The 17316-nt window shown below is 44.9% G+C and overlaps 1 protein-coding gene across 7 annotated transcripts in view; it reads right to left on the bottom strand.

Annotated features, from left to right (window-relative positions):
• Nucleotides 1-17316, bottom strand: part of RFWD3 (ring finger and WD repeat domain 3) — a 117902-nt gene that overhangs the window by 31789 nt on the left and 68797 nt on the right. For all 7 annotated transcript variants that reach the window (XM_068261725.1, XM_068261720.1, XM_068261723.1 and 4 more), the window contains exons 6-10: nucleotides 15756-15941; nucleotides 14841-14932; nucleotides 10149-10263; nucleotides 6481-6703; nucleotides 3256-3406 (exon numbers count right to left, since the gene is read on the bottom strand). In XM_068261725.1, coding sequence (XP_068117826.1) covers nucleotides 3256-3406; nucleotides 6481-6703; nucleotides 10149-10263; nucleotides 14841-14932; nucleotides 15756-15941 — 767 coding nt within the window. The remainder of the gene's footprint in view (nucleotides 1-3255; nucleotides 3407-6480; nucleotides 6704-10148; nucleotides 10264-14840; nucleotides 14933-15755; nucleotides 15942-17316) is intronic.

The raw sequence follows: 17316 nt of genomic DNA, 5'->3' as shown, positions 1-17316 counted from the left end.
AATTACCTGGGGCGTCTTCCAGCCCCTAGTACTCATTCTGTCCCTGACCACAGACCCAGATCCTAGAACAGGGATCAGGAACTTTTTTGGCTGAGAGAGCCATAAGCACCACATATTTTAAAATGTAATTCTGTGACAGCCATACAATATGTTTCAAACTGAGACAGTGCGCATGCGCAGCAGAGGGTTCACGTCCTTTTTGCCATGGTGATGTGTATACAGTTGATCCTCCGGGCAGCACAAGTGTCAGACACGTCTTCAGCTTCTCTTAGGGTTAAGCAACATCAGCAAATTCCGAGAACAGGACAGGAGAAATACTGACTAACTGCTTGTACAATTAGCTAGCTAACTTGGCGGTTGATTCACTTTTAGGACACAATCCCCGCACTTTGGCCCAATAGACTGCCTGTCAAGTGACAGGCAGGCAATTGGGCCAATCAAAGTGTGGGGATATCGTCCTACAAAGTCACTGGACCTGACAGGGCCCAGAGTGCGGCAATTGGAGCAGCCGTTTGTTTTGGGGGTAGCACGAGTAAGTTAGTAGTACATGCTACAGCAGTAACGTGCTTACTTTGAAAATATTACTTGCGCTGCCACACTAAGCTGCGTTGCTTGAGCAGTGTAGTGAATCAACCCCCCTACTGATCTGTCTATGAGCCAGATGTAGCCATCAAAAGAGACGCATCTGGCTCCCAAGCCTTAGGTTCCCTACCCCTGGGCTAAAAGTAGTACCAGGTAAGTAAAGATAGTTTATTTGATTTGCCTCGTGTGTCCTTAAGAGTGCGCACTTCTTTTGCGCAGAATGACCGAAGTTACGGACCCCGGCACAGAAGAGGGAGAAGACTGAGGACAGCGGCGTGGGAGCGATCCGTGCGGATGGGGCTGGGGTAAGCGCCAGGTATGTATAAATCTTTTGATCTCAGCTCTGGTGCATTTTAAATTCACTACGCCCCGCTCGGTAAGCCTCAATCGCGGTAGAGCAGGTCAGGCAGGAAGCTGTGCGTCTTCCTACAAGTGGTATGCATGAGCTGTTGCCTTTTGTGTCCAGTGCATCACCAGCATCTCTTTAGATGTGCAAACATGCCAACTAGAGGAAGCTCTTCTGTGTAGCAGCATATACGGTAGACATGCACATCTACAGGGATTCAGAAAAAGCCTTTTTAAAGGTCTCCTTTTCCTGCTCTGTTCTGAGGTGCCACCCACCAGTGCATCGGATCAAATGGGATGAGAATAGGCCTGTGTGGCTCTTCCTATTGGCAGTGTGTTCCACCTCACTGCATGGAGATTGTAAGTTACCAACTGGTCAGAGCTGGAGATGAATACCGAACACTTTTACTTGAATTACCGAATGCTTTAATCTTTGTGAATTGACATTTACTGACGTGTGGAGGTATTTACCGCACAAGTCGGTAATTTTACTTTTCAGTGCGGTAACAGGTTTAGTGAACTGGCATTTGGCAAGGTGATCAGTACAATCAGCTTTTTTCTGCATTATTGAATGCTAATTGAATTAATGCTTAGTGAATTAAAGGACCACTGTCGCAAAAATCTTAAAATATATGTGAACTTATAAAAAAAATAAATAGGTTTTTTCCAGAGTAAAATGAGTCATAAATTACTTTTCTCCTATGTTGCAGTCACTTACTGTAGGTAGTAGAAACCTGTCAGAACCGACAGGTTTTGGATTAGCTCATATCCTCATGGGGGGGGGGGGGGTCTCTGGGTTTTCTTGATTTTCAAAAGCACTCGTGAATGGCAGTTGCTCCATCCAACTGCCAAAAAAAGGTACGGTGAGCAGGGAGGCTGGCCAGCATCTTTATATGAATCTTTTTCAGGGAGTTTCTTTATAAAAAAACTTAAGGCCATGCTGGAAATTCCCCATTGAGAGATGAACTAGCCCAAAACCTGTCGGTAATCTCAGATTTCTACTACTTAACTGTAAGTGACAGCAACATAGGAGAGAAGTCATTTATGGCCCATTTTACTCTGGAAAAAAACATGCTTCTTATTTATATGTGTTTACATATATTTTAAATTTTAAGATTTTCGCGACAGTGGTCCTTGAAAGCCTTTTTCTCCTAAGATTTCTCCCATGAGATAATTTTTCATCTTTTTAAAATGACTTTTCGGCAGTCTACAATTGAAAAAGTGTCAAAATTATTCTGAAGATTTTCTTTCTGGCTGGTGACTTTTTATTGATCAGGTTTTTCCTTTTTTTTTTCAACTTTCATTTTTCTTCTGGCAGGGGCCATCTTGAACCCTCCAGGTTAAAGAATCCCCCACCTCGCATCCCCCTCCTTCCCGCACCGATTCTGAGCACAGCGTGGAGGATAAAGGCGGTGCACACAGACTCGTCTAATAATGGATCCAAGCGCTGACGTTCCCATCTAATCTCTGCACTACCGCTGGCAGCAGTGCAGAATATAGAAGGGAACTGCAGCGCCTGGAACCATTATTAGGAGAGTCTGTGTGCACCGCCTTTATCCTTCCCCGAAATACAGCACGGGGAACAGTGTTGCCAACTCATCCCTTTAATTACTGACACATGAATTATACAGGTTTTGTGGCTAGGTAGATGCAGTTAAAGCACCGATTATGTGCAAATAGCGCCAGAAACTGTATAACTTAGATGTGTCGGTAATTAAAGGGAAGAGTTGGCAACATTGACGGGGAAGAGGGATAATGCGGCGGGCGGCAGAGAGGGAGCGGACATGCCTCTGGAGGCGGGGGGCCGAGGACAGTGACAGAAGACAGCCTCTGGTCCCCCTCCCTGCACACTAACTGCGGCTGAAAGATAGAGTGAAGGGGAGAACAGGCGGGCCAATCGCAGCGCAGAGAGGAGTGGCAGAGACTTCAGCCAATCAGGCTGATACAGCATGCCATGTCACTTCTCTTTTGCTTCTGTGTACGTTTATAGAGCCTGGGGGCATGGGAAGAGAAGACCTAATTGGAAAAAGATTATTTTTATTTGGTTAGCATCCTTTTTAGCATTGTGACAGCCCGCAATAGAAAATTAATTTTGCATTTAATGCCTAACAGTTACTCTTTAAATATCACCTAGGAGAAAGTCAATTCAATAGGGGCCATAGGCTGTAAACTCTTCTACACTCTGCGCTCCTGAAAACAACTAAGGTTTAGGCTGTAACCTTACTATGGCCTGTATGGAAGTGCTGAGCAGCTGCCATCTGTGATCAGCCATTCAGCTCTAAAGCCTTTAGGAGGACAACAGATGAAAGGAGTCCTGGGAAAGCTGACCTTGTGAGCTTCACATTGTTGTCCAGAGCAGCAGAGAGCAGCACCCCGTCAGATCGGTCGTTGAAGGCTAAGCCACGGATCTGTTTGGAATGGATTGGAATGTATTGGCTGCTCTTCATATTGGACGCGCTAAGCTTCTTCACACCACACCCTGGAAAAAGAGAGGAGGAAAGATTTACAAAGCAACGGAATTAGATTCTGAAACTGTATTGTAATTGCTTATAGCTAAACTCCAGGGCCACAGCACTGCAACTGCACTGTGCCCAGCCCACGCTTTCTAAGTAAGTGTGTGTGTCTATAAAGTAGACAAACTGTGCTAGGCAACTTACATAAGCTACCCCATTTAGGCCTCTTGCACACTGCAAGTGATTCAGATTCAGATTCCGCTTTTGAATCAGTTTTTACATCCGATTCAGATTCCAATTTGCAGTTTGCTCCTTGCACACTGCAAATCGGAATCTGAATCGGATGTAAAAACTGATTCAAAAGCGGAATCTGAATCGCTTGCAGTGTGCAAGAGGCCTTATACCCTTACCCAATCCTGTGTTGGACTATGTCTAACATTAGCCTTCTCCAACCTTAAAGGGAAACTTCAAGAGAACCTGTACTGAGTAAAAATAGTTAAAATAAACACGAGGTAACTTCAAATGAACATTGCATAGTTACCTTGCCATCAGTTCCTCTCAGAAGCTCGCCATTTTCTTCTGACAATGGTCCCTTCCAGTTCTGACAATATTTTGTCAGATCTGAAATATATCAGTTGCTATCAGTTATAGCGGAGAGGAAAACTGATGTACCAGGTAATGTCCATGTTTCCCTATGGCTCAAGTGAGCGATGTTACAGTTTAACTGTGTGCTGACCAGAAAGCTGTTATGGGGTAATGGCCATTTTCAAAATGGAGGACGGAAAATTCGCTTGATCACAGTGAACAAACAGGATGCGGGCCAGGGGAAAGACACTGAGGAGTAGACTACATGGAAGGTAAGTATGACTTGTGTATGCTTATTTTGACTTAATTTTCAGTTCAGGTTTTCTTTCCAGCCTAAACAAACATACTGTCATTAAGTTACATTACATTTTAATTAAAATAGATAAATAATATAATCTCTTACGAACTCTGTTTTAAAAGAATGGGCAAATATTTGTAATTTCATGGGGGCAGCCATCTTTTGGAGGTGACAGGGAGCATGAGACAGTTCCAAGTGTCCTGATCTCCTCCCAGCTGCGTGCACTAGGCTTCAAATCTCAAATTCAAAATAAAAACAACAAATTTGCCCCAAAACAGCAGAACGGGAACAACATCATTAGAAATCCTATCATGCTTTGCACAGCATCAGGGGAAAAATATCCGGGCAGTTTTCTTCTGTGCAGCTAAAAATGAGGCTTGGGTAAGAAAAACAAGTTTTGATGCCGTGAAACTGTTAAAGAAACACCAAGCCTTTTCAGTGCTGCTGAGTAGATTTGTAGTCTGGAGGTTCACTTTACGGTCACAGCACTGGAATTGGACTGTCCCCAACCCATGCTTTCTAAATAAACCCCACTTCAACGCTGTGCCTGAAGTCATCACTAGAGGGAGATAAGGGTGCGTGTGCCTGAAAGTGTGTGTGTGCGAAAGAGAGAGAGGGAACACATGCATGTGAACCCCTAGTGTCAGGCCAGGGGTAGAAAAAAATATTTTTGTAGGACCTTTAAAGTAGACAAACTGTGCTCGGCAACTTGCTTTGCATAACATTTATACTCTTTCCAATCCTATGTTGGGAATATGTCCAACATAAGCCTTTTACAGCATAGGCCCAATGTCGTACACAGTCAGACATAGGAAAAATGGCTGCCGCTAGGTGACGCGGTTTCCGGATAAAACAAGGATGTGGATGATCCAGAAATTGGAATGGAAATGGTTGCTGCGATGGGGAGTGGGCGTTTACATTTCTTTGACTCACCCATCCGCTTGCTCCTGGGAGAGCACATCTTGGGGTGATCACTATGAGAATGTAAGACATTCCTGTGACTGTCAGTGTATTCCCTTGCAATGTGAGAGAGTAAAACCAACCTCTCTAAGCACCCCACCCATAACTCTGGAGGGAGGACGATTGACAGAACAGCCATGCCACCTCCCACAAATTCAAGCACTGCACATAGGAGGACAGCACAGGAGAGGGAGGTAACAACAGACATGCTCTCTTCCGCCTTCAATGCACACGCACGGGCCGGATGTCATCAATGTGAGACTTTGGCAGGGGATACTGTCAGGTTTGAGTTTGATTTTTTTTCCTTTTTACACTTACAGTGATGCACACAGTAGGTTGCATAAAAAGTGTAATAAAACAAACAAAAACAAAAATAAAACCTGGCTATCCACTTTAAAGGGAATCTGAAGTGAAAATAAACTTATGATATGATTGTATAGCTAAGAAATTGAACATTACTAGCAAATATATCAATCGCATATTGTTTCCAGTACAGGAAGAGTTAAGGTGGCCATACACTTATAGATTTGCAGCAGACCATCAGATAGATTTCTGGCAGATGCCTGTCAAGTTGAATCTGACAGGAATCTGATGTGTACCACACACTAGGAACAGATTTCCAATAGATTTCAGAATGAAATCTATTGAAGATCGATCTAAATGCATTATTGGACCATTAGATCCAATGCAACTCTATGGGCCATCGATCTGCTGCCAGCAGCATATCGACCTAGATTTTCCATCCTGGCAGACAGATCAAATCGATTTAAATCGGCCGCAAATCGATCGATCAGCTGATTCAATAGAATCAATTTCCGATCAATGAATTATATCAAATCGATTACCTGAAATCGACCAGTGTATGGGCTCCTTAAAGATAATTTATCTATGCAAAAGAGCTTCTCTGAGCGCTCAACCACATTAGTCATAGAGCAGCGCTCTTTTCTGAAGCACTCAACCTGCCTCATTGCTTCTTGTTTAAGTTTTACAGCAGAGCTAATACCCCTTTGACCTTTCCTACTTTGTTTCACAGTTTAAAATACTGAGTCGTTTGTAAAATGCAAATATGACAGAATGATACAATGTTCTATAAAAAAAAAAAAAAAAAAAGCTATACAGGTATAACGGAAAATAAAAATGTGAGACTTTTCTTTGCTACTAATGTTCCATGAATTATCCGTACTACACAAGCAATTCATTATAATATAAGAGGGTTTTTTCTGTTTCAGTGTCACTTTAAGAGCCATTACTACTCACCAGGTATGAGAGTATTGTGGGAGGACGGCTGTGACACTACCAGGCAGCCCAGCCACTCAGAGTATGCCATGACACGGCAGTTCCCTGCCTGGTTGATGAGGATGGACTTCTCGAAGGTGTACTTGTGCTGCCCCTGGCTGGAAGAGAGGGAAGATCCAGCCATGCTAGAGGAGGGCAGCTGAGAAGAGCTCGTACCATGCTGGGCCATCAACGTCTTCAGTTCCTGGGGGACAAAAAATGTCAGATTATCTGGCTATAAATACACACCAAAATCCGTACAAGAAAACAAAGATCGGCAGAAGCCCATCTCCCTAAAGGCCCTTTTCCACTAGCAATCGCTAGCGTTTGCGCTAAACGCTAGCGATTGCGATTCAGCAAAGTCCCTTTTTTTTACCGGCGATTGCGATTTTGCTATGCACTGCATGGAATAGCAAAATTGCAGCAATAATCACTCCACGGCGCAACCGCGCTTTTGTAAAAATCGAATAGCGGTAGTGGAAATTACCTACCGCGATTCCTGTTATTTAGCAAACCCTAGTAATATTAAATTCGCTAGCGATTTGAAATTTTGCGATTCAGGGCCCTACAGGCTGAACTAAAAGTTTGCCTTGATAGACAATGCTGGTTAAAGGACTTACGAGGCCAGGAAATCAGAAAAAAAAAAAGTTAGCTACCTGCTTCAGCTTGTCAGGCATGGAGGGCGCGGACGACGTCCTCCGCCGGGTCCCCGCCGCTCACTAGCCCCCCTAACGGTCCCCGACCGCGCGGCCCGGGTCGGGCTCTCCAGCCTGTACAAACATGGCGGCCGGAGCTGGCCACGGCTGCGCAGTACGCATAGCCGCGAGAGCGGCTGCGCAGCTCTAAGGCCAACCCCCGATCCACGCTACTGTTACGTGGATCGGGGGGTTTGGCCTTAGAGCTGCGCAGCCGCACTCGCGGCTATGCGTACTGCGCAGCCGCGGCCAGCACCGGCCGCCATGTTTGTACAGGCTGGAGAACCCGACCCGGGCCGCGCGGTCGGGGACTGTTAGGGGGGCTAGTGAGCGGCGGGGACCCGGCGGAACGGCACGGAGGGCGCGGACGGCGTCCTCCGTGCCTGACAAGCTGAAGCAGGTAGCTAACTTTTTTTTTTTTCTGAATTCCTGGCCTCGTAAGTCCTTTAAAGGAACTAAATCACTTTACCTAAAGGGAAAAGGAGGCACCCGGGGGCGGGAAATAACCACCAGCCGCGTCATATCTACACCCTGCAGATGGTCTCGTACCGCTCCAGGGGCGTAGATATCGGTCTTCTGGTTGCAATGGGCGGCGCGTGCCCACAACCCCATCTCCGTGGCGGTGTACTAGTACACCGATCCGTGAATGGGAACATACATTGAAAATTAACCCCTTACCTTCCACACTCTGATAGTTACCCAAACAAAACTTTTGCATAAAAAAAAAAAAATATATAAATTAAAAACTAAAAACCTTTCATAAAAAAAAAAAAATATATAAATAAAAATACATAAATAGTTAGTTACTTAGGGCTCATTCACACTACACAACGCAAGCATGAACACGATTTCGTGCTTGCGTTGCCATCGCACGGTCAACGCACGGAATGTACGTCGGGGAGCGCTAGAGCGCAGGCGCCGGCAGCCGTACCCGTCGGGAGACGTGTGCGTCGTGCGATTTTATGTCCCCAGAAGCGTTACATCGTAACGCATAGGAACGCACACCTGTAGTGTGAATAATAACATGAAAGTCTATGGACTTTCATGTTGCCATGTGGATTGTACACTATCAAAACTGACAGCGCAACACAGTGTGAAGGAGCCCTTAGGGACTGAACTTTTTTGATACGTATGTCAAGTCAAGAGGATATATGCAGTTGACCGCCAGCCAAAAGCAAACAAAAAATACAGTTAAAGAGTAACTGTCGGGGATAAAATCAATTATTTTTATCTGGTTAACAAGTAATAAGGATGCTAACCAGGCAATCCAAAAGTTTAAGAGGAGCTGTTAGGTATAGGGTCTCAGAGAAAATAAACACATATATCAGTAGCTAAAGATTGGCTGTACTTACATTACATATGCATTTCACTGTCCACGTTTGGATTTCACAGAATTTTTATATAGTATTTGCAGAGAATGATGCTCCTGACAGCTCATGGCAGGTTCCATGTTTGTCTGTCTCCTATGAAGCCAATTGTGATGTCATATCCTCCCTGCTTCCTGATTATTCCACTCACAAAAAAGATCCTAATGGACAACACTACTGTGCAGTGAATATTGATTAGCCATGTGGCTAGGAACAATAGCGGACTTGTGCAGTATACTCCAACAGAGCACATGCCCTGTGATTTTTCAGTGCTGGCTGCTGTTACAAGCTGCTGTAACATGAGCCTGTAAGGTCTCACTGTGAAAGCAGCCTTAGGGCAGGATAGGGAAATGAAGGGGGATGACCCAAAGTACTGCAGTGGGAAGAAGAGGCAGCCCCAGCATGCTCTGCAGTATCTGTTATGCGGCCTGCCGGCCTCCTTAGGAGCTTGGGAATAACAGCCTTGCTGTTCAGCACACATCAAAGTAAGAGATTTTTAACTTCAGTGTTGCCTTTTTGGCTTCCTTCTAAACTGTTTAACACAGGAGAATAGAGGTTTAAATTAGCTTTTGCAGCCTGACAGTTACACTTTAAAATCTCTTACTTTTCTTGTTTATAAATGATCATTCCCCAGTTGTCATGACTCTTATTTGGAACGTTGCCGCAAAAAGGAAGTTGCAGGGCATGCTGGGTTGTCTTTTTTTGCTTCTGTACATTAGTTAAGTCTCAGGGGAAATAAAGAAGTAAAAAAAGACAACCCAGCATGCCCTGCAACTTCCTTTGTGTGTACCAATTAAGAGTCAGGTTATCTGGGGAATGATCATTTATAAACGAGAAAAGTAATAGAGACATTTTAACTTTTGGATTGCCTGGTTAGCATTCTTATTACTTGTTTACCAGATAAAAATAAAGAATTGATTTTTTTATTTGATGCCCGACAGTTACACTTTAAACGATCTCTAACAAAGATGACTGGCGTTTCTGTTCAGAAAAATTATGGAATTCAAACAAAACAATGAGTAGATGCCGGTCTGAATCAGCCCTTAGAGGCAGAGGATCAGCGGGACAGTCAGGCCATTTGCATTGTTTAATAGGAAATAAATATAGCAGCCTTAAAGCGGATACGAGATGAATAAATCTAACAAGTAACTTGTCTATATATATATATATCTTATCTAAAGTTTAGATAGTTTACACAGCAAATATAGCTGCAATCAGCTTCAACAGTTTATGATTATTTATTCCTGTGATACAAGGGCAGCCATGTTTGTAAACATTACACACAGGCAAGCTTCTCTGCATATTCAGCACTCAGCCTGTGAAAAAAACCTAATCCCCCCCCCCCCCCTCCGCAATTTCTGGCTAGTAATACCTCCCCCTCCTCCTGCCCAGACTGAGCTCCCATGAGCCCTTGCTACTAAGGCTCAGAGTACCAAGGCACTCTGGAGAAGCTGTGGGCGTGGCTAGTTTATCTCGGATCCACATTAATATTACTCTCACCTCGGCTGTCCTTTAAGACTACAATCAGCAAACTTCAGAAGCAATTTTTTCCTAGTCAGCCTATCAGCCTCAGCCAGCCGATCCTTACCTTGAGCTGTTGGCGGAGTTTCCCACATTCATCTGTTAGCACCTGAATCTGTAGCCGACACTGTGCCGATTCTAGCTCCGCCTTCCTGCGCATAGACTGTTCCAGCTCTAAGGAACTGAAAGAAGACAAATTCCAGCTTGTGTCAAAGAGGACCACCCATGAAAGCCTATCCAGCATACTTATTTGTGCATTAAAAGTTAACGGATACAGGAGGTGGCATGTGACATGATGAGATAGACATGGGTATGTACAGTGCCTAGCACACAAATAACTATGCTGTGTTCCTTTTTTTCTTTCTCTGCCTGAAAGAGTTAAATATCAGATATGTAAGTGGCTGACTCAGTCCTGACTCAGACAGGAAGTGACTACAGTGTGACCCCCACTGATAAGAAATTCCAACGATAAAAACACTTTCTTGGCAGAAAATGGCTTATGAGAACAGGAAAGAGATCAAAAGGGTCAATAGTTCATAGATTTTCGCTCTGGCATACTACAATGAAGGTCTCATTGAGCAGAGACAATAGAACAGTAGACAATAGAACAGTACAAACTTAAAAAGTAGATTTAAATATAAAATAAAAAAAAACTGTGGAATATGTTAAAGTCATTTTTAGGAGAAGGAGGATAGATACAATGGTTTTTTTCATTAGTTTATTTTCACCTCGTGTGTCCTTTAATGCAAATTTACTTTCATATGCATAAAAAAAAAAAAAATATTAGGCTAAAACAGGGCTTTACGTTGGGACGCAACACTGGCTGGCTCTTACAACCAATGGTATTTCATGCTAGGCAGGATTGCTCCAGGGACTTCCCCCTAAGGCGGAGTTTCCACAAGGATATTTTCGCATGCAAGTTTTCGCATTTTATGGGATTGTTTTTAGTTCAGAATTTCCACATGCGCCTAGCATACTGCCAATCATTACATTGGAAACAGACGCAATGTACACAATGCAGCATGCTGCCAGTTTTGTCATGCTGTCAGAGGAATAAGATTTTGCAATGGGCAAAAACTAACTAAATAACGTATAAATTAATTTTGTAAAAACAAATTAGCAATTGTATTAATGAAAGTTCTAATCAGTAAGTATCCCCTTTAAAGTGTAGCGCTTATTTATACTTACCTGGGGCTTCCTCCAACACTGTGGCTTCCCACGCTGTCCACTTCAGCCCCTCCGCTCTGGTGCTGCAACTCCCGGTAATCCGGTCAGTTGCCACCTGTCGAGGGTTTCTGCACATGTGTGGCTGGCTGCGCATGCGCCCCCCTCCCCTGGAGCATTCTGTGCCTGCGCAGTACTACTCCGAAGGCTCAGAACACTCCAGGGGATGGGAGCATGAGGAGAGGTGGGCAAGCGGCCGAGGCGCACATGTGCAGAAGGACACGACTGACCGCATTACCGGGAGGAGCGGCTTAATGGATGGGCCGAGGGGGGGGGGGTGTAAGTGACACTACTTTTTGTGCCCAAAACAATGTAGCATAGTGGTGTCACAAACCACAGTAGCCCATCACAGAAGATGTATATGAAGCAATCACATTGTGAATAAAGTCAAAGGCAGCAGGTCGTGAAGGATTTCAACAATACTCTTAAAGAGAATCTGTACTGTAAAATTCTTACAATAAAAAGCATACCATTCTATTCATTATGTTCTCCTGGGCCTCTCTGTGCTGTTTCTGCCACTCCCTGCTGCAATCCTGGCTTGTAATTGCCAGTTTTAGGCAGTGCTTACAAACAAAAGACATGGCTGCTAACCAGCTTGTGATAGGCTGAGGGGAGCTCAGTTTGTGACTCATACAAAGCCTGCAGGGGGCCTGGAGAGGGTGTGTATAGCTTCTACCTATCACAGCATAGCAGCACATTCCTACCTGAGCTGACAAATGAAAGAAGATTAGATCATATAACAGAGATAATACAGCCACTGTGCAACTAGGAAAGGCTGCAGTAAGACAGACCACCTTAGAACAGGTATAGGAACTTATAGGATAGAAGAAATAAGGCTGAAAATTTTGTTAAAGAGTCTCTTTAAAGTGGACCTGAACTCTTGCACAGGACAGAAGAAAAACAGAGAGAACGGTGTCCTGTACGTACTCTGCTAAAAAAATAAATAAAAGGAAAACTTATACAGCACAATGCAACTCCAAGTCAATCACACTTCTGTGAACTCACACTGTCCACTTACGTAGCAACAATGAATGACAATTTCACATGCTGCTGTGCAAATGGAATAGACAACAGGTATACATTACAGGCAATTAGCAAGACATCCCCAATAAAGGAGGGGTCCTGCAGGTGGTGACCACAGACCACTTCTCAGTTCCTAGGCTTTCTGGCTGATGTTTTGGTCACTTTTGAATGCTGGCGGTGCTGTCACTCTAGTGGTAGCAGGAGACGGAGTCTACAAACCACACCAGTGGCTCAGGTAGTGCAGCTCATCCAGGATGGGACATCAATGTGAGCTGTGGTAAGAAGGTTTGCTGTGTCTGTCAGCGTTGTGTCCAGAGCATGGAGGCGCTACCAAGAGACAGGCCAGTACATCAGGAGACATGGAGAAGACCGTAGGAGAGCAACAACCCAGCAGCCGGACCGCTACCTCTGCCTTTGTGCAAGGAGGAACAGGAGGAGCACCGCCAGAGCCCTGCACAATGACCTCCAGCCTGCCACAAATGTGCATGTGTCTGCTCAAACGGTCAGAAACAGGCTCCATGAGGGTGGTATGAGGGCCTGACGTCCACAGGTGGGAATTGTGCTTACAGCCCAACACAGTGCAGTGCGTTTGGCATTTGTCAGAAAACACCAAGATTGGCAAATTTACCACTAGCGCCCTGTGCTCTTCACAGATGAAAGCAGGTTCACACTGAGCACATGTGGGAGATGTGAGAGTCTGGAGACACCTTGGAGAACGTTCTACTGACTGCAACATCCTCCAGCATGACCGGTGTGGCAGTAGGTCAGTAATGGTGTAGGGTGGCATTTCTTTGGGGCCGCACAGCTCTCCATGTGTTCGCCAACGGTAGCCTGACTGCCAGTTATCGAGATGAGATCCTCAGACCCCTAGTGAGACCATATACTGGTGCGGTTGGCCCTGGGTTCCTCCTAATACAAGACAATGCTAGACCTCATGTGGCTGGAGTGTGTCAGCAGTTCCTGCAAGACGAAGGCATTGGATGCTATGGACTGGCCCCGCCCGTTGCCCAGACCTGAATCCAATTGAGCACATCTGGGACCTCATGTCTCGCTCCATTCACCAATGCCCCATTGCACCACAGAGTGTCCAGGAATTGGTGGATGCTTTAGCCCAGGTCTGGGAGGAGATCCCTCAGGAGCCCATCCGCCACCTCATCAGGAGCATGCCCATTGTACGGAGGTCATACAGTCACGTGGAGGCCACACACACTACTGAACCTCATTTTATCAAGTTTTAAGGACACTATATCAAAGTTGGATTTAGCCTGTAGTGTTTATTTTCCACTTTAAATTTGAATGTGACTCCAAATCCTGAAAACCTCCATGGGTTGATAAGTTTGCTTGCATCCTGTCTCTCCTCGAATGCTAGGCCTGTCAGTCAGGTGCAACCTATTCTTCAGATTTTTTGATCAGTGTATTTAGAGAGAGTATAGCCTGTGTAATCCCCCTCATCTGTAACTAATCACAACTGTAATTTGATCTCTCAGCTGTGACAGCTGGCTGTCTTTGGCAGAACAGCTAATTTGTAAACACAGCATGTTAACCCTATGTCTGCTTCCATGAAAGCAGGAAAATAGACATACTGTAGATTTATTGCAGGATTTCTATCAGCTGTAACAAAGAAATGTTTTCCTTATGCTGTTGCTTATCTTTTAGAGCAAACAGGAAGTTTTAAGTTCAGGTCCACTTTAAAAACACAGTAACCTGCTGCAATCTGCCGCGATTACCTTGAGAGCTCATTTAAACTCAAAACTGAACAAAGCAAATTCTAAAAGAACATGCTCATTTACACTGGACTATTCAAATTGAAAGATCAGTCATGTAACTGCTTGCTGTGGCTGTGCACCTACCCATACAGGCTTTAAAGTGAACCAGAGACGAAGCACCATCATGTATTTTACCATATAGATAAGTAGGAACATTAGAGAAAACACCTACCATGCTTTCTGTTTCATTCGCACTGCACAGCTGGTTTCTTATCAGACCTGATAAAATCCCCGACTGAGCATTCAGTCTGGCTTTGCTATAATGACTCAGCTATAATGATTCCTGAGCAGAGCCAGCAGGGGGCAGGCTTGGACTTGAAAAGACATCAGAGAAGACAGACTGAGCTATAAATATTCCTGAGCAAAGCCGGACTGAATGCTCAGTCAGGGATTTTATCAGAGCTGATAAACGCCAAGCCTTTTCAGTGCTGCTGAGTAGATTTTTAGTCTGGTGGTTCACTTTAAAGAGAAGAAACATTGGCCCATATGCAATTGAGTTATCTCCTGGGTGAGATTTTCACACCTTGCCATTAAATGCATTTTAAAACACCAGCAAGCTACCAAAAAAAAAAAAAAACTCAAACTAAAAAAATTTGATAGCACTTTTTCACCAACTTTCGGGTACTTTTTTTTTTAACTGTAAAATCCTGAAAAGTTTTTTTTTTTAGTGACGATTAAAATTATCTCCTAGGAGAAAACTCAGAAGAGAAAGTGAATTGGATATGGGCCCCGCTGTGTGAAGTTACCTCTTCATGCGCTCCTGCTCGCTTGTGTCCAGAGGCTTCAACGTGCGAGCGTACAGGACCACGATCTCAGAGCGCTTGGCTTTCTTGTTGCACTGCGGAACAAACAGATTACATTATTCTGACTTGCCTGACATCCCCTGCAATGCTAGTCACATGACTGCAGAACACAGATAACAGTTTGTTCAGCAGCATTAACATGAAGCTTTAACTGGCCTTATTTGACAAGAGAGAAAGAAGTTTACAGAAGCCCGGCTACCGGCCCCGCCCCCTGGAATCACAACGCAAATGCATAAAATAAAGATGGTGGATGAAATGCAAATAACTGCAGCTTGCAAGAAGATTTTATGAAAACTGTATGCAGCTTGGAACTGGGCCAATCAAAAATGTCAGGAAGAGCATCTGATTGGTCCATTTCCAGGCTGCATAAAATCTGCATGTAGGCCATAATTATCAGCATCTCATTGACAATCCTCAACCCAAAGTGCAAATACAAAAGCAATTCTTAAAATTGCGTTTTTTTTTCCTTTACAGTATTTATAAATTGTTTAGTCAGCGTTTGCTAATTTTAAAAACCTCCCCTCACCCCGATATTTATATTCTGAACTTTATCATCTTTAGTCCTGTCAGGTGCAGCCCTGCGGACTGTTTCGGAGATATCTGAAGCCAGTGAAAATAATGCCTGGTCTCCCAGAACGCTCTGGGAGAATCCTGGACAGCCAAAGAGTCTAGGCTAAGCATCACTGGGAGGGCGGAGCTACATACCAATATATAGATCTCAGAGTTTTTTCTGATGCTGAAACCAGGGAAATTACCTTAATAGTGGGCATCCTGAATGACTTACAACAATCTTTAGGTCCCTGGAGTTCCCCTTTAAGAGGGCAAGACATATATAGACGCAGTACATCATGTACCTACCTGAGGACACTTGGCTCCCCCAGTCTTCAGCCACCGTTCGATGCATGTGTAGCCAAAGAGATGGCCGCACCGAAGCGCCGACAGGCGGTGATCGCCAGCGTTCGTCCACGTTTCAAAGCAGATGGTGCAAGTGTCTCCTTCCTCCTCTGTGAAGGACGTGGAGCCCCCACTCTTCACCGGTGTCTGCTGTGGAGGGGATACAGATAGAACGGTCAGACATGTGCCGCTGTACAGGCAAAAAGAAATGTCCCTGTAACTTAAAGAAACTAACTACAAAAAGCTCCCCTGGGGGGTACTCACCTGGGGTGGGGGAAGCCTCCGCATCCGATCGAGGCTTCCCCCGTCCTCCTGTGTTCCACGGCAGTCCCACTGTGCCCCTCCGAACAGCGGGGATGTAAATATTTACCTCCTTGGCTCCAGCGCAGGCGCAGTATCGGCTCTCCGCTCGGAGATAGGCTGAAATAGCAGATCGCTGTTGGCCCGCTCTGCTGCACAAGTGCAATTCGCCTGCGTAGCAGAGCGGACCAGACAGACATCAGGTATTTCCGCCTCTGTCCGTACGGTTTGCCGCAACAGCGTCCCCACTGGAGCCAGGAAAGGTAAATAAATCAGCGCTTAGCCTTGTCAGGGGAGGATTCCGGGACACTCCGGGGGAGCCAGCGCTGGACTGCCTGCAGCTACTGGGGTGGGGGAAGCCTCATTGGGACCCTGAGGCTTCCCTCACCCCCCAGGGCAACTTTTTTTTGTTACAGTCTCTCTAAAAAGCAAATTCCGTGCAAAGTTAACAATATGTCTGCTTCTATGAATCAGGAAGTAGAGACACTGCAGATTTATTGCAGGATTTGTATCAGCTGCAACAAAAATATATTTTCCTGTATAGGTCTCTATTCTGTTGCGTATTTTTTTTTAGAGCAGAGAGGAAGGTCTGAGTTCAAGTCTGTTTTAAATAGACGTTTTAGCACATTACATAACGGGTGCTGAACAGTGGCACACTCGCACCCACAACCCACACCTGGACACACACACAGCCCAAGGCCCTGTATCTTAGCACTGCAGCGGTACATTTTAGGCCTCTTTCACAGTGCGACGTTAAAGTCGCACGTTAAAAAATGTTTCAACGCAGACTAACGCACAGCAATACTAAGTCTATGTGACATTCACAGTGCACACGTTGCGTTTGTGTGTAACGTGTAGCGTTATTAGAAAGTGCTGCATGCTGTGCGTTATACATGTTATTAACTGCGTTGAACTGTTTGCACATGCTCAGTAATGACCTGGAAACATACTTTTCATTGCCTGTATGCTCTACTGTACGCAACGATAACAGGGCATTAAGTTGCGGTGCGACTTTTTTGGGGCGTTGCGTTGTAAGTTTGCGTTGCAACTTTAATGTCGCATCAAACTGCAACGTCCCACTGTGAAAGAGGCCTTAAGTAAGATGTTAGAAGAGGATCCATAGAATGTAAATTGGAGACTGAATTTGCTCTCTTTAACCACTTAGGGCCCACAGGCTTACCCCCCCCCCCCCACACACACACACACAAATAAGTGCTCTACAGCT

The sequence above is a fragment of the Hyperolius riggenbachi genome, chromosome 11 (assembly GCF_040937935.1).
Source record: "Hyperolius riggenbachi isolate aHypRig1 chromosome 11, aHypRig1.pri, whole genome shotgun sequence".
Classification (NCBI taxonomy): domain Eukaryota; kingdom Metazoa; phylum Chordata; class Amphibia; order Anura; family Hyperoliidae; genus Hyperolius; species Hyperolius riggenbachi.
This window is presented reverse-complemented; position numbering and strand designations above follow the sequence as displayed.